General features: G+C 41.8%; 1 protein-coding gene across 2 annotated transcripts in view; it reads right to left on the bottom strand.

Moving 5' to 3' along the window:
- Positions 1-22,043, bottom strand: part of FNIP2 (folliculin interacting protein 2) — a 137,595-nt gene that overhangs the window by 52,878 nt on the left and 62,674 nt on the right. For both annotated transcript variants that reach the window (XM_079770424.1, XM_079770423.1), the window contains exons 2-8: positions 18,832-18,958; positions 15,520-15,663; positions 12,364-12,464; positions 12,178-12,249; positions 10,247-10,347; positions 9,981-10,070; positions 8,356-8,427 (exon numbers count right to left, since the gene is read on the bottom strand). In XM_079770424.1, coding sequence (XP_079626550.1) covers positions 8,356-8,427; positions 9,981-10,070; positions 10,247-10,347; positions 12,178-12,249; positions 12,364-12,464; positions 15,520-15,663; positions 18,832-18,958 — 707 coding nt within the window. The remainder of the gene's footprint in view (positions 1-8,355; positions 8,428-9,980; positions 10,071-10,246; positions 10,348-12,177; positions 12,250-12,363; positions 12,465-15,519; positions 15,664-18,831; positions 18,959-22,043) is intronic.

Below are 22,043 nucleotides of genomic sequence, written 5' to 3'. Positions count from 1 at the left end.
AATTATTCCTAGGCTCAATTTAAGCTTTAAAAGTGCTATGTCTAAAGCTCCTTAATATTTTCAATATACTTTTCTTTGTAGAATCCTTTTATAATTAGAAAAAATGATAATACATACATGGATTACAAAGACTTTTGCAGTTTTGTGCGCTAATCAGAAAATAAAAATTAGCCAAAATACCATCACCAGATTACTGTTAACACTGTGTACCTGGTTAACTCCCAATTTAAAAATTTGTGCTTTTTTCCCCTACCCTCCTGTCTGGGGAGAACTCTTCAACTAGCATCCATTTAGTCCTGAAAAATGTACCATTCTGGTGGGTGATTTGATAACAGGGGAGGCTATGCATGGGGTGGAGGTGGGGAAATCTCTGTACCTTCCACTCAGTTTTGCAGTGAACCTAAAACTACTCTATAAATATAAAGCCTATTTTTAAAAATAAGGTATTTTGAAATCATAGTGGCAAACCTAGAAAGGAAAAAGCTAAAGCTAAAGAGTCCACAAATTGTGAAATTGAAGAAAATAAAATATCCATTCCAGTAGAATATCAAAGATCTGCCTTGAAATATGAGAAATCTAAAGAAATGAAGAAATTGAGTTCTGCCCAAGTTTCAGTACAGATTTCCAAGTTCACACATTCAAGAGAAAGCAAAGCCCAAGGTAAAGAGTTGACAGTAAAGGTACAAGACTTTTTTAGATTTGGATAGTGTGTTAGAGACAAAGACAGTGAGAAGAATAAGCCAAAGGTGCCAGTTCCCAGTGATCCTTTTCCCACACGCCAAAAAAAGGACAACACCGACACAAAAGGGGTCAGATGCCTGCCACACAAGCTGTGGGGTCCCCCCGCTGCTGGGGAGCCAGCTTTATGTTCTGCAGCTCTAGGGGCCTGGGCAGGAAGCTCCACATCTCATCAGAACCCTGGAGGTGATGAGAAACTGTCTCAGGTGAACTGCCCAGGAGAGAGGGAGACCTGAGTGGGAGATGACCTCCTAGCAGCTCCTTAGGGCTCCCATTCTCCTGTGGATAGATAGCTGTGGGTAGCTAGAGCTGTGGGTAGGAGCACAAGTTATACCGCCAGGACTCTGATAAATGGCAGCTCAAGCCGTTTCCCATAACGGATGCGAGGTCAACAGGGGGCCATGGCCCTTCCCCTACACCCGAGGTCGGCAAACTGCGGCTCGCGAGCCACAGGCGGCTCTTTGGCCCCTTGAGTGTGGCTCTTCCACAAAATACCACAGCCTGGACGAGTCTATTTTGAAGAAGTGGCGTTAGAAGAAGTTTAAGTTTAAAAAATTTGGCTCTGTTGACTAATGAGTTTGCTGACCACTGCCCTACACAGACAACAAACAGGAACAGTACAGTCTCGGTCTCCTGCAACTCTCTACAAAGCACTGTATCAGGTACAAATGGGATGTCATTTTGCATTATATAATGGTGACGCATGTGGTAATAAAGTGTTGGACTCCACTATTTGATGTTTGACTGCTGATAGCTTTTAAGCTTCACACCATCCCCTCCTTTTCCCTCCTCTCCCCTCCTGGGTGCTCCCTCTTTTGGAGCCGGTAGGAAGTTCATACCATGTGCAGGACCCCTCACCCTGGACCTACCCCCTAACCACCATAACCCCACCCCTAAGCAGTCTCCTTTCCCTTTTCTGCAAGTCATTTTCTGACCAGCTTGAGAAGCCACCCTGCTCTCAGCAGAAAGCCCCAGTCTGTGGTAATAAACCTCACACCCTCTTGGTGTGTGTGTGGTGTCATCAGTCTTGACATCCAAACTACATTCTGGGTGTGGGCTCCATCCTGTATCTGCACAGTGGCCCAAACGCATGGCCTCTTTAAACACTATGATGGTGTGTGTTCTTACCCTGAGGGTTCATTTTAAAACGCCTAAATAAAAATGTTTCAAAGTACATACTAGAAGTTTTCCTCATACTGATCTTCAGTTTATTTTACTGCTCTGAAGAACAGAGGAAATGAAGTTGCACAGAGAGTGGGGGAATTATTTTTCTTGTCGATGAGGTGGACATTTTGGTGAGGAAGAGACTCTAAATGTGTATTAAGGTGGTAGACTAACAAGGCTCAGTGACTCTGGACTCAGTCCCGACCCTCTGAACCTTACTCTACTTAGGGTGTAGCAACAGATTTCCAAATTTTAGCTTCTGCTCCAACTCATCTCTTTACAGCCAGCTTCCTATTTCTAAATTACAGCTGACTACTCAGAGCTGGACAACTTACAGACACTTCTAATAAAAATGATCTCAGTATCTGTCTCCTGCTTTGCCTAAACTGGTTAATGCCATCACCCCAAGTTGCTTCTTTTCCCAAGTTAGGAACTGGAGCATCACCCTTGGTTCCTCCCTCCTGCCCCATCTCCTGTGTGTCCCATCCGTCACCCAGCCCTGCCAATATTACCTTCTGGTATGGCTGAAATTCATCCCTCTTCTAAGACTTTACTTGAAATATTTCTAATGGCAGCCACTAAAAGAACCTCTTAAAAATCATTCATCTTTTTTATTTATATATGCACAGATGATGCATTCAAAATATCCAAAAGAAGATACAATGAGAATGCATTTCCCCTCCATACCTATCCCACTGAACTCCTGTCTCAGAGACAGCCTATGTGCATAATTATCTATCTTTATGTGTAGAGAGAGATCTTGTATATGCCTTTTTTTTGAAACATAAATGATAGTTTACTGTAACACACTGTTGCTATACCCTAAGAGAACTTTCTTATTCCAAGGCCTGCCAAGCTGCTTCAGCCCCTTTAACCGCCTCATTGTATTCCCTTACTGGGAAGTATGTCACTGAACCAATCCCTGGTGATGAACACTTAGGATGCTTCCAATCTTTTGGTAAGCAAAAATATTTCTTCTTGTCTTCCACTTCTATATCTCATCTTCCACAATGGCACTAGAAAAATGGTTCTCAAACTTGTAAATAAAAGTCTATGAATATTAAATTCTGAAAAATATATATGTATTTCTCACTTGACTTCCTTAATACATTCCAAAGATTCAGGGAGTAAGGCAAAGACCTTTAAGTAAACTGCTAATATTACAATGTAAAAGACACTGTGAGATTATTATTTAGTTTATTCCTTTACTGAGGCCTCTTTTAAAAAAAAAGTCTTTCTAACTAGTTAAGGCTGTAAATGAGTTGGATACTCTTGTTATTGCATTATTTCCTATTCTGTGTGTGTTACAAACTATATTAAGAGGCACTGGAGAAATTATGAGTAAAATGCATTAAGGATAGATCAAAATTAAGATTTTCTTTCCTCTCTGTTATTAAAAAAAGCCACTGGATAACCCAGAAAAAAAAAGTATATTTTTCTATGATACTATCCCAAAAAAAGAGGTGAAAAGGAAAAAACCAACAATGGACTAGTTTTCAAAATTTTATGTTAAATCAGATAACCATTTTATACTAGTTTCTCTCTCTCTCTCTCACACACACACACACACACACACACGCACACGCACACACACACACCATACACACACAGTGGCAAGCAGCCTCATAAGTTTGGGAACGTTATATTGAAATAAAGTTAATGGGGGGAAATCCATGTATTGTCCATCTCCCTTTAACCCCTTCGCCAATTATCTATTTTAGCAATAACTGTATTGGTCCAGCTTCTCTGGAGGGGGTCTGTGAAGCGCCGCATGGATCTAAAATATACAGCCAACCAAGTAACGTCCCTTAGCTGCCCCACCAACAAGATGAAATCCAAATTCCTTAGCACAGCACTGGCACCTTCCAATTACTCCTTCAGAGCCGGCCTTACCTTCTGACATGGCCTCACAGTCCCAGCCCTGTAGTCCAGCATTCTAGCAGTGTACACGCAAGGATTTACACCCTTGCACAAACTATTTTCAGAAATGCTCTTTTCCTAAACTCTGATACAGTTCTGTTCTACCTACAAGGTGTCACTCAAATACCTCATCTCCTCTGAGGCAACCCTCTGACTTCCCAGGCCAAGGCCCTTCCTCAGGAATTCCTCGTTGTTCCCACAGTTCTGTGAGAAACTACTTTATCACACGGTATTCTAACTCTTCCTGAGGGCAGGTGCTATCTTTTTACTCTTCTTCAAAAACATCCCAAATTCTGGTACAGCCTGACAACACAGGGGGCTAGAAAATTGTTTTTTAATAAATAAATGTGGCTTGACGGTTGACTAGGCAAGAATTGGTGCTATCCTTCTAATTCCTTTCCTTAACTTCAACTGTATCAAATTGGTCTTACTGTGGAAACGACCAAAATAATTTAGTTCTCTAACAACAGAGTAAGCCCCTTTAAGAATTTAAACCCATGTGACCCTTTGTATTCTCAGAGCATATTATGCACAGAGTAAGTTTGCAGCTACACAGGAAGTAACCTCCTCCATCACTCCTTCCTTTGGAGGTGGCCTGCTAAAGGGGATGTCTACAGAAGGAACTGCCATGCAAGGACAAAGGACCTCAGGTGCCTTTTTGATGGAAAATCTCAAAATCTCCTTTAAAATTCCTTTTTATTTTGGGATGAGTTTCTCTCTATAAATAATGATTTAAAAAACAAACAAACAACAAAAAAGCTTTTCTTTACTAGACTATTGAGAAAAAAAACCTTTAAATTATTCTTCAGAATTGACTCGTGCAATCAGAATTTCTGGTGGCATGCAGGAAGCCATTTGCAAGATGAAATAGTGTCAGCTGTGATTTCAGAGATTCTACTTGCCTGGTACCTATGGCTGCAAAAATTCCCCTATCTCGAAGGTGCTGACCTAAGTAACTTTGGAAATGAGTGGATGTGTGTGAGACTAAAGGGAAAAGGAATTGCACACAAGCACTGTACTCCAGTTAATAAAGTCGTTTCCCGCAGGGTACCAGTTAACAATGCTGACACTGCGATAAATGCATACCAAAGTGAAACAATTAAATGGATGGCAGGTGGTGAGAGTCAGGCTTCTCACTGTGGGAGTGGGAGTCTACAAATAAGCAAGGGGAGAAGGCAGAATGATCCATATGGTAATGGGTTATGAATAATAGAAATATCAGTACAAACTCATGTTTAACTTAATATAGATACAAATGTTACATATATCAATATCCTATATAATCCTATATAATAAAAGCCTAATATGCTAAGTGTCCGGTCGTCCGTTCAACCAATCAAAGCGTAATATGCTAATGATATGCTAAAGGATGCTCAACCGCTCTCTATGACATGCACTGGACCACCAGGGGGCAGACACTCCAACTGGTACTGAGCAAGATGGGCCGGACATGCCCTGGAGCCCTCCCGCAGTCCCTCCCTGGCTGGCCAACCTACTGTGTCCCTCCCCAGCCCAGACTGTGCACCTGTGGGGTCCCTCAGCCTGGCCTGTGCCCTCTCACAATCTGGGACCCCTCGGGGAATGTCGGAGATCCGGTTTCGGCCCAATTCCACTCAATGCAGGAGCTGCCCCCTGGTGGTCAGTGCACTCCCACAGGGGGAGCGCTGCTCAGCCAGAAGCCAGGCTCACGGCTGGCAAGTCTAGTGGTGGTGGCGAGAACCTCTCCCACCTCCACGGCAGTGCTAAGGATGTCCAACTGATGGACATCCCTCAAGGACTCCCGAACTATGAGAGGGCGCAGGCTGGGCTGAGGGATCGCCCCCCCCCACACACAAATGCATGGATTTCGTGCACCGGGCCTCTAGTTTATAGATATACTAAAGGCCTGATTCACAAAATTCGTGCAAGGGGCTTGGCCCTTACAGACACTGCAGCTTGCCTCAGCCCTCGCAGCCCCGGCTTTGTCCAGTCTAATTAGCATACTACGCTTTTATTATTATAGACTAGAAGCCCGGTGCACGAAATTCGTGCACGGAGGGGGGTTGTCCCTCAGCCCAGCCTGTACCCTCTCCAATCTGGGACATCCATCTCACAATCCAGGACTGCTGGCTCCCAACTGCTTGCCTGCCTGCCTTCCTGATTGCCCCTGCCCCCAACTTCTCTACTCTGCCGGCCTGGTCACCCCTAACTGCCCTCTCCTGCAGGGTTGATCACCTCCAACTGCCCTCCCTTGCAGGCCTGGTCCCTCTCAACTGCCCTCCCTTGCAGGCCAGGTGCCTCCCAACTGCCCTCTCTTGCTGGCCATCTTGTGGTGGCCATCTTGTGTCCACATGGGGGCGGGATCTTTGACCACATGGGGGCAGACATATTGTGTGTTGGAGTGATGGTCAATCTGCATATTACTCTTTTATTAGATAGGATAGAGGCCTGGTACAGGGTGGGGACCAGCTGGTTTGCCCTGAAGGGTGTCCCAGATCAGGTGGGGGTTCCCTTGGGGCGTGGGGCAGCCTGAGCGAGGGGCCTGTGGTGGTTTGCAGGCCAGCCACGCCCCCTAGCAACCCAAGCCGAGGCCCTGGTATCTGGAATTTATTTTCCTTCTACAATTGAAACTTTGTAGCCTGGAGCGGAGCCAAGCCTGCTGCTCCCTCCGTGGCCGGCAGCCATTTCTGTGGCAGTTAATTCACCTTCTATAATTGCAACTTTGTAGCCTTAAGCGGAGGCTGGGCCTGGACAGGGTGTTCGGAAAGCTTTGCTTCCCCTGTTGCCGCCGGCAACCCTGGCTTGCTCTCTCAAGCTCCGTTCTGCCGCCATTTCTGTTTGAATTTGTTTACCTTCTATAATTGAAACTTTGTAGCTTGAGTGGAGGCTTAGGCCTGCAACAGCTTGCGGAAAGCTTGCCTTGCTCTGTTACCTGGGAAACCTTGCTCTCTGTGGCTGTAGCCATCTTGGTTGGGTTAATTTGCATACTTGCTCTGATTGGCTTGTGGGCGTGGCTTGTGGGTGTGTCGATGGTAGGGTCAATTTGCATATTACCTTTTTATTAGGTAGGATGTCTATACACAGCATAAACTCCTATTTTTTGCTTGTCAGCTGAGAGGACCTATAAGTAATGACATTCTAGTAGCAATAAGCACATCTTGTGTCCAAATCCTGGAATCTAATATTATTCTCCAAAGAATGTACAGGGCTCCATTGAGAAATGGCTGATTCTAGGACTGGAATAGGAAATATACAAGACAAGTCTGGACCTGGGAGTGCCAGAAAGTAAGGAAGTGCTCAAAATACACACACACACTGATGTGGGTATGTTAAAGTAACACAGGAGCCAACTGAGAGAGCTCCATGGCTTCCATGGCCAAAGCTGGAACAATTTGAGCAAGTAAATAATGTAGAATTGGGTTATAACCCAAAGTATAAAATACATATCTATGAGCCCATGATATAAATGAATGAATGAATTAATTAATTAATGGACAAGCGGAAAGAGACACATATCCCATGCCAAAGAATTCCAAATAGTTTAAGTAAACCAAGATGACTCAACTATTTTTATTTAACCATAAATAAAATGCTGTGCAGTTCACTTTATGTGACATATATAAACCAAACAGCAGGACTCAGTAACAAAGTACATCTAATAACTTGGGAGCAAAGCTGTACCAAGTATGTTGCAGGACTCTGGTGCTACACAGAAAGAGCACAAGGACTCCTCCAAGCTCTTTCTGAGTGCCAAAGCTGGAAACAGGAGTGAGGGAAAGGTCAGGAGGAAAGGTACCTGAGACCTGGATCCAGTCCTAGCACACCGAGCACCAACCAAGGGGCCTAACTGGTGAAGGGGCACATATCACTGGTGAGACCAGCAGGGTGCTCCTAGTCTTCAGTGGAAGGTAGAGGCCCATGTATAATGTATGGCAAAGCCCCACACATCTCCAAGTTCTCAAATTCTACATCTTCAGGTTCCTACCTTTCTTTTCCAGTAGAGAATCTACCTCAGGTTGGAACCACAAATCAAAAATTAATAGCAGAATCGTGTCCTAAAGCAGAAACCAAGCGATCTTACCAGCAGTTCAGGTTTAAAGTAAGGAGAGAAAGGGTACCTGAGATAAAATACAAGGAGTGACTCTCTCTAGGATAGAAGAAAGGGTGACCACGTCAGCTGGCCTTTCCCTCCCTGAGTCATGGGTAAAGTTACTTCCACACATATTTTCTCTCCCCTCATTTTACAGTCAATATTCAGCAAGCAAATTCCCAGTACAATCAGCTCAAGGAAGCTTCCCTCTAAAAATAAATTTCTCAAAATATATTCAGTCTCATATTAGTTTGGGTAATAGAAAAAAACAGCCCATGTTGTGCAATCACTCCTAGATGCTGAGCATCAAAGTTCTAGATCTTCAGATATGTGAGGCTATCTTGGAATATGGTGAAGAAAAAAAAACAAAATCAAACCCCAGAAGATGAGGCCAGTCTTCTATTTTCCCAACTACTTCACCAGTGAGAAGAGTTCACTAAACCAATAAAAGGAAATAAAAATACCTGATCGAGCAATGCCACTGTCCCTGTCTTCATTCTGACCTCTGCTTGGCATGTCAACTGGAGTGCTGTGTGCTAAAGGCAAAAGGAAACCATGTTAGTGGGCTCTTCAAAGAAGGAAGTTGTTTTTTTCAATGAGTACAATAATTTTTGAATTTCAAAATAGGCTACTACTATTGATGATTGGCATAAATTTATATAGAGATTAATTAGAAATCAAAATTAAATGAATAAAAAGACAATAGTGAGAGTAAGAAGAAAGCAGAACCAAGTAACTACTTGCCTTCACTATCCTACTATAGCATATAAACTTTTTTTGAGTGATGCTCATCTCTAAAAAACTGAATAATCAATCAACTACTGATGCAGTTAAAACAACAAACAAACATTCTCAGGCAGATAGTTTTAGCCATTTTCCTCATTAGGAGTAGTATTTAAATAGCACGGTATTTTCAAAATGCTTTAAAATCAGTTTCAGTCGTAACTATAAGAAACTCAAGGAAGAAAAATACTTGAAAACCATTTCATAAATTTAAAAAATGTTTCTCTGTTTGTAACCCACTCTCTTGGCAGATAGAAACCACATATTCATTTTCAAATATTTCTTCCTCCACTTCTTTTCCATATACACCCATACACAGTACTATTGCAGTTACTTAGAAAAACTCATGTCCTGGCATGAATTTTAGAAAACACTAAAGTATTACATTCTTCTAGGAATGCTTCAGATTGATTCAAACTGCATTCTTATCAAGCTAGAGAGCAGATGACATGTTGCCACAGTAAGCTTGAAACCCAGGGCCCTGCCTGATTAATAAACTTGCCAGCTATTTTTTGAAGCCTGTTTATTCTCACAATTTTACAGAGTATATAAACATGTTATCCTTACTCTAAGTAGGTATGAAGGTGTCAGTTTTATTAGGGTGTCAGTTAACTATAGTATTTAAGCATATTTCAGGCCACAAAGAAGAACAGAATACCATTTGCCATAAACACGACCTTTAATGTTATGATGAAGGTTCCCACACTTGTTAATCATGCCAGACTACAACAGCCATTCAACAGCTTTAGCTAGCAAGGCCAATTAAATCTCAGACTTTACCTACCCATAGAGACCGAGATGATTACACCTGTAAAGAACCTAAAAACTGTGTTTAAACTGCTTAAATGAGGGAAAGAGAGAGAGAGAGAGAGAGAGAGAGAGAGAGAGAGAGAGAGAGAGAGAGAGAGATATGTGTCTTCCATGCTTTTATTAGAGTGACTTTTGAAGAAACTCCGTGCAGGTACGAATGCAGGTGAATACATGAATAAAAGATACCATGGCAAAGGGGAAAGGTTCATAGCAGCAGAAGAGGCCTACAAAAATTAGAAAATATAATCCTCTTAGAAACACTAAGGGCTCATTTCAGACCAAAATCAGCTTACCCTAGGGTTTAACAAAGACATTTACAATAGAGGTTCACCGGTGGAATTTTCAAAACACCATGAACTTGGCTGCATTTGAAACGAATATCTCAAGAGCCCTTTGGATTTCTAGAGAGGTACCAAATAGGATTTTTCTCTAGGAACCTTCCCAGGATTTATTAATATGTGTGTGGTTCACACCGTACTCAGCATTCCACACAAACCTGCAAAGAAAGAAGCACTCCGGGTGAGCCGGAGAGGTCCTCCTTCCGCCACCCCTTGCAGCAGCTTGCTGCTGCATGCCTGCAGCAGACCTAGGGAAAGAAACACACAGAGGAGGGCAAACAAAGTATACACAAAAAATAAACACGGATTTAAGATAATGCAAAAAACAACAACATACAACACAATAAACTCAAATAAAGCAAAACACACACTCACAACAGTCGTATTCAGAAAGAAAGAACCCATTCATGGGGCTGATTTTTACCTAGGTTACTTCCAGTACGACAAGGACCCAAATTATTCTGATTTGTGTTCAGCTTTCCCAAGTTGGGGTCTTGGTTGATGTATTCAAAGCTGTCTTGCAAACTAAATCCCGGGAGGGGAGGAAGGGAGAGAGAGAAGAAAAAATGTCAAGAGATGAATAAAGCTGCTTTCTAAAAGACTCTCAAATATGGACACCTTATCAGTTGCCCAGACTTTTCTTTATAAATGAATAGTCTCACATCTACCAGTGTGAAATAAACTTTAGGGGAATTTGCTAGAGAAAAAGAAAAGAAAAGAAAAGAAAAAAGCTTTTTGGAGGTAGTCCAACCTATAAAACCAAACAATGCGTTCCTAACAGTTTCCCATTACATGCGATACCAAACTCTATAAATGTCTAAAAATTCATTAGAGAGAGAAAAATTGATGTGAGAGAGAAACATCGATCAGTTGCCTCCCATATGCACCCCGACTCAGGGGTCGAACCTGCAACCCGGGTATATGCCCCGACAGGTAATCGAACCCAAGACTTTTCAGTGTATGGGATGATACGCCAACCAACTGAGCCACACAGGACCAAACTCTACAAATTTTGATCAGTGGCTGACACATGAAATATTGCTATTAATTTCTAACTTCTGTTTTAGTGACTGACACTCAAGATGTTACTATTCATTTCAAAGGTAATTTTACATAAATCTTCAAAACAAAATTGAGCAATTCAGCAAAAACTTTTTTCAGGAGGAGAATACAACAGAAATTGATATGATTCCTATAGAAGTTTGAGTTCGCAACATCTAAAAATTTAGGATTACTAACACACACAAATGTGAGGGAAGCAGATTTTAATAATTCATTGTATTTACAATAAGTAAAATAAATATAAATATTTTGAAAATAATACAGAATAATGAGGCCACGGTGATTTTTAGTGAAATCTGAGCTCAAGATTCTACTACAGGGAGTTCAGGCAATAAATGTTCAGGTAATATCAAGGGTCTGAAAAAGAATCTCTCACAAGAAATAAACATCACTTCTCATACTGGCCTAAGTCATGACAGTCCAATGTTAAGTGCTCGAACAAATAAATTCATTACTTTGTTGAAGAGTAAGCGAACTTACACGATGGTCCTCAAATCTTCAAAGGAATATACTTTTAATTTCCCAGGATAACAGTCTTCATTTGACTCATAAGGATGCCCCTTTAATTTATAACTAACCTTTCTTTCAAATGTACCAAAGTATAACAAGTGTTTATTTTTTAAAAGTATATAAAATATGCCTGCTAGCAAAGTTCTAAATATATGAACAAATGTACCAGAATAAGAGTTAAGTTAGCTATTTCAGTATTTTTCATCTACAAAGAAGTATATAATTAGAGGAAGAAAAAGACTCTTGAGTGAAAATCAGAAAATTGCACGGCCCAACCACCCGCCGAGCACAGAGGCTACACCAGCCAAACAGGTCCTCAGCAGCCTGGAAAGACTCTGTGTACTTTTTTCCTTAAACAAATAAACAAACACACTAACAGGTTTTCAAGTTTTTTTTAAGGATAAAAAGACTGGTAATTCCACAAACTCATTAATGTGATTCCTCTTTTTTCCCCTTCGATGTTCATTTTCTAGGGTATGGAAGCTTAGTGATGGTAGTAAGAACATAGTGGGCACCAGAGGGACCCAAAAGATACAGAGAAGTGGTCATTTGTTTTTAAGTTCACCGGATAAAGTCAAAAAGCCTTTTCATGTGCACTGTGTATAGGAAAATGGCCACTTTTAAGATCCCTGTGTTAATGTGGACTTATCCTGCTTCTCATTTCAAAAGGCATTATGGCCCTTGAAGAATTACTGTATCTAGAAATAGCCACCTAGAAAATTGGGGGCGGGGGGGGGGGGGCGCGGGCGGGGAGAGAAGTGGTATGCAAAATCCCTTACTTACTTATTTGTGCTCCCACAGAAGCTGCCCATTCTAGCAGAGAAGACTTTACTAATCATCAGTTGCGGAGGAGAGCTGTGCGTGGGGGGTGGAGGGTGGGGGGGAGAAAACAAAATGCATTTTTGAATTAATGACTCAATATCACCATTCCACTTCTCACAACCAGTAGAAAAAGAGGCCCCAACTCACCGTATATAGTGTATCTTTAAGGTGGAGCCCTTGTAACTCATTGCAACTGAGCCAAACATCATTTCCCCTAGCATGTTGACATCTGAAGCTGGTCTTGTGTACTGCCACACACAAAAGAAAGCGAAATCAGTTAGCGTGTGGCACAATGTGATGTGCAAGGCACTAGAAATAATATTCATTAACCTCTGGGTCCCTCTTTAGTTTAGTGGATAATTATTTCTCAACGATGCAATTGATCATTCTACGATCTTAATGATGATAGCCTATTTTTCTCAAATTATTACTAATGTCCATGATTTCTTTTTTATACACAATACCTTCAAGAAGGATCCCAGTGTTTTATCAGATTATTTTTAATTTTGTTATGAGAAACAAATATTTTTATTATCTCCATTGATAAACTCTAAGTAGAAAGATTATGTTATGAAGGAAACAGGGTCACTCTTTCCTTGGTACTAAGAACACATCCTGAAAAGAAATAGGGTTCAATATTATTCAATCAAATAATGAACAGTGTTGGATAAAAATGCCAACTGGTGCAGGCAGGGTTTATCAGGTTCCAAAAGATAACAGATGATTTGGTACCTCTGAAGTTTTACAAAAATATTTTTTGAGTATTTGATGCCTCTAGCTTCTGAAAGGTTTTTCTTGTCCCCTTTGTCATCCAAAAGGGTGGACTGTGCTGCCTCCACTTTGCCCACTCTCGTTTGCTTGCTAACCCACTGCAGCCTCCTCTATTCAAACTGCACTAGAGACTCCCTGTCAATTCCAATGGACATTTCCCAGTTTGCTTTCTTCAATGTCTCTCTTAATAACTCCTTTAAAGCTCTTTTTTCCCAGATCATCCCTTGAACAGGGTTGTTCCCTAAGGGCCCTCCTATTATTCACTTACTACATTCTAGATTGTGATTTTGATTATCCTTTACATATGAATATACACCACATCCTTAGCTCTAGGCTCAAACCTCTCCTTGAACTCTCAAATCCTATATCCAAAATACATTCATTCACATATATTTGAATACAGTAGGTCCTCAGGTTATGTCGGAGATCCGTTCCTATGGCGCGAGATAACTCGATTTCGCAGTAAGTCGGAACTCACCTACATAAGCACCTGCGTCACTCACATGGAGCACATACACAACAGTAAAAAAAAAAAAAAATTTAAAAGAAAGATAACAATTCCTGACCTTTACTTGTGGTAAATAAATAATAAAAAACATAAAGCACATATGTACATATGTTGAAATGACAGAACTTTTATTTTTTTATAAATAAATGGGAGATGGCGATATAACCATGAAACGACGTACGGCGTGTCCGACGTAACACGAGGACTGCCTGTATTATGAACATCTGATATGTGAATGAATGCATTGGATATAGGATTCTAAGGACCTATTATAAATGCTGGTGACACATTGACAAAAAGGACAGATATAACCCAGCACAGTTTGACTAAAACAAAACAACCATCTCTCTGGGACCCAGCCCACCAGCCACAGTCTCTGCTAGTACGCTTTCCCAAAGCAAAGACATGGGTGTCATCCTTAACACCCTCTTCTCAATCTTTCTTTAACTACAAATATACACATGCATACATACACACTGGTACACGCAAGTACACACATACACACACACAAACACATATATACATCTACCTGTATGTGTTTGAAGAGGAGGAATGAGAAACATAAATCTATCAGCTTTGTTTAATTAGGCTTCTCGCTGGTTACAGGTAAAACTAACCTCTTCTCCCTACATGCAGACAGAAACCCAGTTGCTTTCCTATTCTTTATTAACTAGAGGCCCAGTGCATGATTGAATCATGCACGTGTAGGGTCCCCTACACCTTTCGCTTTCGATCACGGGGGAGCTGGGTGCCTGTCTGCTGGTGCACCAGGCCTTTCAGAAGCCTCAGGCGCGGCGGAGGCTTCCGAAAGGCCTGGTGCGGGAGCAGACAGGCACCCAGCTCCCCCGCTTTTGATGGTCTGCGGCGGGACGTGAGCTTGCTGCCCCAGAGGCCCCTTCTGTTCCGCAGCACAGCCATGGCGCAGACGCTAAGCTCACGCCGCCGCTGGCGAAGCGAGCTCAGCGTCCCCCTGGCCCAATCAGCTACCCCGGCCACCCCGAGTCCCGCCCCCTGCGCCTCCCGCTGGCCCAATCGTGGGCGTAGCGGAGTGATGGTAATTTACATATCACCATTTTATTAGGTAGGATAACTTCCACCCATGACCTCCATTTTTATAATCTGCTTTTTCTTGGGCTACAAGATCCATATTCCAACTGTGATTCTCAATCAGTTAACTTTTGGTGCACGAGATGATGATCAACCAACTGAGCCACACCGGCCAGGGCATATTTTATACTCTGAGACCAAGGAGCACTGTGAAATAAAGGCAAATACATGGCACAAATCCTGACCAGGATATTAATAAAGTTCTATAGATGTGTGGCTGCTGGTTATTCCCTTGGCTTTGCTCTCCCAGCAACGTGACAACAAAATTTTACATGGATCAAAAAGGAAAAACTGATATATCTTCCATCAATTATAGCCTCTGCTATTTAATATTTATAAAACTTTTCTTATATCTAGTTAGCCAATATATTTCTCAATAACCCTAATCCCTAGCCTCTACTGCCTTACAACACACACACACACACACACACACACACACACACACACTGACCATAAAAAATGCTCCCAGCCCTCTGTCCTTCACACTCAAGTTATATCTTGCCCTTTCTTTCTTCTCCTATCCAAGGTTTTCTTTTCTCCCTTCTACTGGCAAGTGCTATTTTCTTAGAAGGCCCATGTACATTCCCAGAATCCTTAGAGTTCTTATAACAAAGCTGAAAAATACATGTGTATTAATCAGCTTCTAATAACAAAGGGAGCAAAACCAGAGGGTTTACCTCACTGGCAATATTTCTTCCTCATTGGGTATGTATTATCTCTGCTTGATGACAGTTTTTACCAAGAGATAAAAGCCACTGTATGAAAACAGCATTGATGTGAAACATATAAGAGAGCACGTTTTGTAACACTGGTTCTCATATTCTGGAGTGGAACCCTCCAGCAGGCATTACTCCCTGTGGAGAAATGAGAGTAAATGACTTCACCCTGGGGTACTCCACATGGGAGGGATGGGGTACCTGGTACTTGGGAAGCTGCTCCTTCGCGTATTGTGAGGCTCCCCCAGAAGAACTGAAGGAGGAGATGCTGCTGCTGCTGCTGCTGCTGCTGCTGCCTCCCTGACAGCACTTGGCTGACGTTTTCATAGGGACATCCTCTGTTTTCTGGGTTAGGAGAGACAGGCAAGGTGAGTGTGGCTAAATATAATGGGCTTCCTCAACACGCTCCGCGTTGGCAACTCCTTTGTTAAAACATTCTGCATGTTGTGCTAACTGCATAGAAACCAGAAGCTTTTATTTTTTTACTGAGGACAAAATGTGGTTCCTGAGAATCTATAACATTTAGAAGGGAAAATGCTGGAGAAGAGTACTGGACAGAAGGTGGTGGGTTATGTGTTAAGACTTTACCCTCTTTAAATAATGCAACTATTATTTACTTTCCAATTCATGTTTTAAAATCATCAATGAGCTCCGATCTCTGTATTTGTTATTAGAGGATTTTGAGTATTAAAGAGAGTCATAATTTATTAAAAAACCAGTGAGAAAGACATTGCTTCAAATTCCAATATTTTCCAACTGGAACTAAGAAAACAAAAATATTAATTTGGAAAACCTGGGTTTGTGTATTTAATGGCACATCTCCTTTAAAGCTCCTTTAAAGGTAATCAGAAAGAAAATCATGAGGCTGAGTTTGTGAAAGATGAAGCCAAAACTCTGAAACCGGAGCTATTGCGAATTGCACAGCATGTGACAGAAATTTGGCCTTTAAAGGTTAGAGGTAATAGAAGGTTATCTGCTATACATTCCCTAAACAGAGTTCACTGCTAATTTTATGACATAAAGGTACAAAGATACATCTTTATTAAATTTTCCCTTCTTTCTACACCCAAAGATTGTACTCCCAACAGAAGCATCCTGTGCCCTCTATGATAAACTGCTGCTATTCGAGTCTTGTTTTTCTGTGTGCAGTTTTTGCTTGGAAAACCATGAATGCAACTGCAGCTTATCTAATCTCCAATGTGACAGTCACACTGGTGGTCTAATGCAAATGCCTGCATCATGTGCTTGATACAAACTCATGACGTATTGTGCTTGCCAAGGGGGTGGAGGGTTGAAAATGGGGAAAGAATGTAAGGAAAACGTAAACTGTGCTGGTCCATAACAGCCTCTCCATATCTTTCAAAGCTGCACTTGGCATTCAAAGTTGCACTTGGTTATTCCCGAGCATCTGACACTCCCTCAACACCCTCTTCAGATCTCACTGTTACTTAATACCACTTAAGCCAGAAACACAGCCCCTCAGAAGACCTAAAGTGACACAAAGTCCATACCTGCCTCACAAACTGCTGGAGCCTTTGGCTGGGGTACAACATTCTGAGAAGTCTATAATTGGAGATAGCACCTGGTACAGTGAAGAGAGTGCCCACTGAACCTTCTGTAGCCTTGGGCCCATTACAAACCTCCCTGGACCTCGTTGCCTTTTTGATTAAACGAGTGCTTCCAAAAAAGCTTATATTCCAGATGCCAGTGTCAGCACTGCTCTGACTAAAGATTCCAGTTGCTTTTTGAAAACTAGTGAGAATTATTTCCTCCTCCAGCTGTTATGACCATTAGGAGTCCTCAACTAAACCATCTGTGCAAGGTCTTCAGGGCAACAGGAAATGATATGGGAAATCAAGGGGAAACCATGTCCCGTCCACCAAACAAAGGGTCAAGTGTTCACCTAAACGTTGATGCAAATCCACCATTAAAGCTTACAGGTGAATCACCTGAGACATTTCAAGTCCCCCCCCCCCCCCCCGCGCACCCTGCCCCGCCACCCCTCAAACCTACCTAACAAGCCCAACAACTACTGTAATGATTAGCTACCTGGCAGACTTCCACTTTAATGCACTACAGAATCCACCCAGCTAACTGCCTTTAACCAAACACTTCCTTCCTGCAGAAAGGATCCTTATCAAAAGCAGGAAAACAGCCCCTTGGCCCTGATGAGACAAAGAGCATGACATAAACTATTCATTTACTTTAGCTACGTATTCTGTAAACTGCCAGAATTTTGTCAGTATAGGTAGCAAGTAAAGAATGAATACAAATGGATTTATTTAATTTGCAAACAGCTGAATAACTATTGAAAAGAGAATGAAAGGTCTAAAGGTGACGACTTGCAAGTACTCTAAACTAACCTTCTGGCTCCAAGGGATCAAGAGCTGCTCTGGCCCAAGCCAGTTTGACTTGGTGGATAGAGCATCAGCCTGGGGACTGAAGGGTCCTAGGTTCGATTCCCAGCAAGGGCACATACCCAGGTTGCGGGCTTGATCCCCACTAGGGGGCGTGCTGGAGGCAGCCGATTAATGATTCTCTCTCATCATTGATGTTTCTCTCTCTCTCCCTCTCCCTTTCTCTCTGAAATCAATAAAAAAATATTTTTTTTTAAAAAAGAGTTGCTCTGTCCTCACTTGACCCATCCCCAGGTCCTCCCGTGCCCTGCCCCTCACCACCAACTCCACCACCCTGCCTTCCACTAAAAAAAGGAAATAAATAAAAGCCAGACAGGCTGAGAAGCACTCCCTTTTGAGTGATGACAAGGCATATTAGCATGCCGAAGCCCCACACTGAGGAGAGCTATTTGTGTTTAGCCCAGTGCTCTGTAGCACTGGCTATGAGAAATACTGACAGAGTGATCTAATTAATTTCCCTTCAGGCTAACACTTTATGAATTTTAGAGTCCTCAGATTTCCTATTACACTGCACATATTTGGTATTAAAATCCTACTAGATTGCAACTCACCAGCAAATTCACCTCTAGTAATATTTACAGTACAATGCTTGGCATCTGTCACAATTACTTGCTAACAGTTTCATCGGTGCATTAGTAAGAATACAAATGCAGCCCTGGCTGGTTTTGCTCAGTGGTCCGAGTATCAGCCCACTGATCAAGGGGTCATGGGTTCGATTCCCGGTCAAGGGCATGTACTTTGGTTGCAGGTTCCCCAGCCCCAGTAGGGGCAGGTGCAGGAGGCAATCGATGTGTCTCTCTCACATCAATGTTTCTCTCTCTCTCTCTCTCCCCCACCTTCCTCTCTCCCTTCCACTATCTCTAGAAATCAGTGGGAAAAATATCCTCAGTGAGAATTAAAAACAAAAAACAAAAAGAATACAAATGTAGCCCGGAAGTTGAGGGGAAATCGGGAAGCTTTCCTTAGGTTTCTTCTGAACTATCAATGGCTGTGTACAATATAGCCCAAAGAGACAATTAAGAATTAATAAACGATAGATCAGAGAGATGGTTAAAAGCACAAACAAAAAAGATGAAAGCAAAAGTGCATCTCATACCTGAGTTGCCACCTCTTCAATCTTGTGAACAGCTTTAGAATCAAATAAGACTTGTCTACCTCGCCTTTCACAGTCTTGGTAAACAATCAGGCGAATCTCGTTCAGGTCAAACTCCGAACATGACCAACTATGGATTAAAAAAAGAGACAGAAGTTATGGTATCTGTATGACCTGGAATAATCTTCCCCACCTGTGTGCCTGTGTGCACGTCAGAAGGCCACAAGTATGCAAACAGTGATCCCTTCAGACCTGGGGCAGACAGTCTTGTCTGTGGACGCCAACGGGCCATACAAATATTGCCAGTGTCCATGACTAAGGTTGGGAAGACTGCTTTAAATAATAAATAACTGGTGAGAAAGCTTCTCCTTCCAGAGCCATTTTGGGAAAAGATGGTAGCCAGAAATCCTAAGGACATGTGTAGAGAGCTGAATGTGGATGTCTGGGTCCTGGGAACACAGCTGAGGTCTAGGATGTGTCATTGGGCTGGGAACCATTCAGAACAAGTCAGTAGAGCCTTCTCTCTTCCTCTCCCATCCACCCATGCTCAGGTCAAATTGGGAGAAATTACATATCCTAAGATTTAGTATTTTCATCTATTATAGCTGGCTCTGGCAAAGAAGTTTTAAAAATAAAGTACATTATTGGACAGCATCTAAATTGCTAAAAACAATAACAAATAAAGGAAGCATGGCTTATTCCTAAGCAGACCAAAAGCTACTGGGATAAAGCTGCTCTAAACATAGGTTTGTTCCTGAATAAAAAAAATGAAACCAGAATGCAATAGTGCAGTGAAGGTCTGGGGAGGGGGCTAATGGAGTGGTGGTGGGGGTAACATCTGTAATTCTTCCAACAATAAAGATACATGTTTAAAGAGCTTCTCATATTTTCAGATTAAGGGGTGGGGGAGAGGGGCAGGGAAGTCCCTAAATGATTTAAGGAAGTGACATTTAAACACAAACTTGAAGAAGAGTTAAAGAGATAAAGTGTGAGAATGAAGAACACAGTAAGAGGGAGGGAAATGGTAAGATGTAAAAGTGATGCAATTGAGAAAGCGGGGGGGGGGGGGGGGGGGAAGCCAGAGGGAGAAAGAACTTGAAAGGTAGGCTGAGAAGGCAGGCCAGGATCCTGCCCTAAGTGCAGTCAGAAGCACTTAGGTAAACAAAGGTTGATAAACTCAGGTCTATGCTTTTTTAAAGTTCAATCTGGCTGCTCTAAGGAAAACAGGGTGGGACATAGTAGGACTGGAAGCAGGCAGGCCAAATAGAGTTTATTTTGAGTTCAGGCCCTTCATAATGAAGGCTACAGTGACAGGAGAAAAGGAGACAAATACTAGAGGGATATTCAGGATGCAGAACTGATAAGATGTGGTGGTGAACTAGATGGGTGCCTGAAGCAAAAGGGGTGCTAACTGCTTAGAGAATGCTGGAAGAGGAGGAGTCGTCCTGAAGGGATAGAGGATGGACAGTTAGACACACAGACTGACAAAAACAAACTGTAAAACTAAGAGACAGAATAACTGAAGTGAAGTCAGACAAGTCTGGATTCAAACTCGAACTCTCTGAGCTACCATTTCTTCATCAGCACAATGAGAGTATTACTACCCACCCTCAAAACTGCCATAGGAATTAAAAGAAATATGTAAAGTGCTTCACATAGAGGCTGGTGCACAGTAAGTGCTCCAAAATGGTAATAATTACTTAAGAAAATTGGTAATGCTACTTTTTTTTAAAAAAATCACAAACTGCATTATTGCTCCTTTCCTTTTTCAGGCAGTGGTAGCAGATGTGTTTTCTTAAATCCCAGCACCAAAAAACATAAAAGTTCTGGTTGTACTTTCTTTTAACAACTAAAGCTACCAATTTGTAAGCTACTATGCCCAACTTTCATAACAACATGGCAAGGGCATTCTGGAAATCATTTTTCTTCCACTCTCAGTCCAGAGGTAGTCCACGGTCCAGGCCTGGCCCATTAGACATGACCCTATGATGTCCAGCTAGGCTGTGATAGCCAGTCCCCACTTAGTTGCTCAGCTGATAAATGGTAACCCTAGAGTTTCTGGTGCCATTATGAGGTGAGAGCCTTTCTGAAGATAAAGCCAACGTGGAGGAAAGCAGAGGTAAGCAACGGAATGGAACGAGACTGCTTCCTGTTGGCAATCAAAGGCAGCTATTCCTGAATGAACACCATTTCTGGAGTTACTTTTCTGTCATTTATAACTGAAAAGTCCTCATGATTGTGCCCCAAAATCACTAATACCACTAAATTTTAATTTTACAAGATCACTAAAAACACTCTCTGCAACTATTAAAACATAGCACACAAATTAAAGTTCTTAAAAGTAAAAACTCAACAAAGAATTAGTTTGTGCTTCTTGTTCAATCTATTGCCTTCATTATGAAGGGCCTGAACTCATAATACATTTTTTTCACAATAGCATAATTTACAAAGCAAGTTGTTCAATCCTTATTTCTGAGGGGCAACAATGATTCAAATATCAATCAAACAGAGCATAGCCTGTCTAGAAGAGTTAAAATAATGATTACCTTATTAAAGGTTTCATATTAGTTTTCGACTTTAAAAGATGGAAATAAAAGATGTAGGAAGGGCAAAGTATGTATGTCAAGACTCCAATTTTTTTGACCAAAATTCCTTAAAAGTATTTTCTAAAATATGAGAAAAACTCTATTCACCTTCTTCCATATCAATATTGTCTTTGGTTTAACACCTAATTATAATTTTGGCATCACTAATATTAGGAGAAGCAATTGCAGCTGAGTCATTTGGTGAAGGAACTATATAGGCAGGACAAAGGAGATTAAATGAGCACTTCAGAATGAGACAGGCTCTGCCTCTCACTGACTTAATGGGCTTGGGAAAGTTCCTCCAAGCAACACTTAGGGCCTATTGTGAAGATTAAAGGAGATAATCTAGGGAAACCTCCCAGCACACTGCCAGCTCTTTTCCCTTCCATCCTCCATACACAGGGCCTGAGGTATTCATAATTATGTACACCATTTATTCTCTTTATGTTCACATTCACTTCAACAGTCAACCAAAGGTCACGGTGGAGTGACTGTGGGCACCAACCACATGGTACTTTCCTGAGGGCAACTCGGTATTATTGAGAAGTATGAAAAATATTCCTTGAGCTTTTGCCTTAAAGTATATGACTATATTAAAGACATTTATTTTAATCAGAACTACCTCATTTC

This window comes from Cnephaeus nilssonii, assembly GCF_951640355.1.
Source record: "Cnephaeus nilssonii genome assembly, chromosome: 5".
Taxonomy (NCBI): Eukaryota; Metazoa; Chordata; class Mammalia; order Chiroptera; family Vespertilionidae; genus Cnephaeus; species Cnephaeus nilssonii.
The sequence above is the reverse complement of the archived record's forward strand: the minus strand, read 5'-3'. Positions and strand labels throughout refer to the sequence as shown.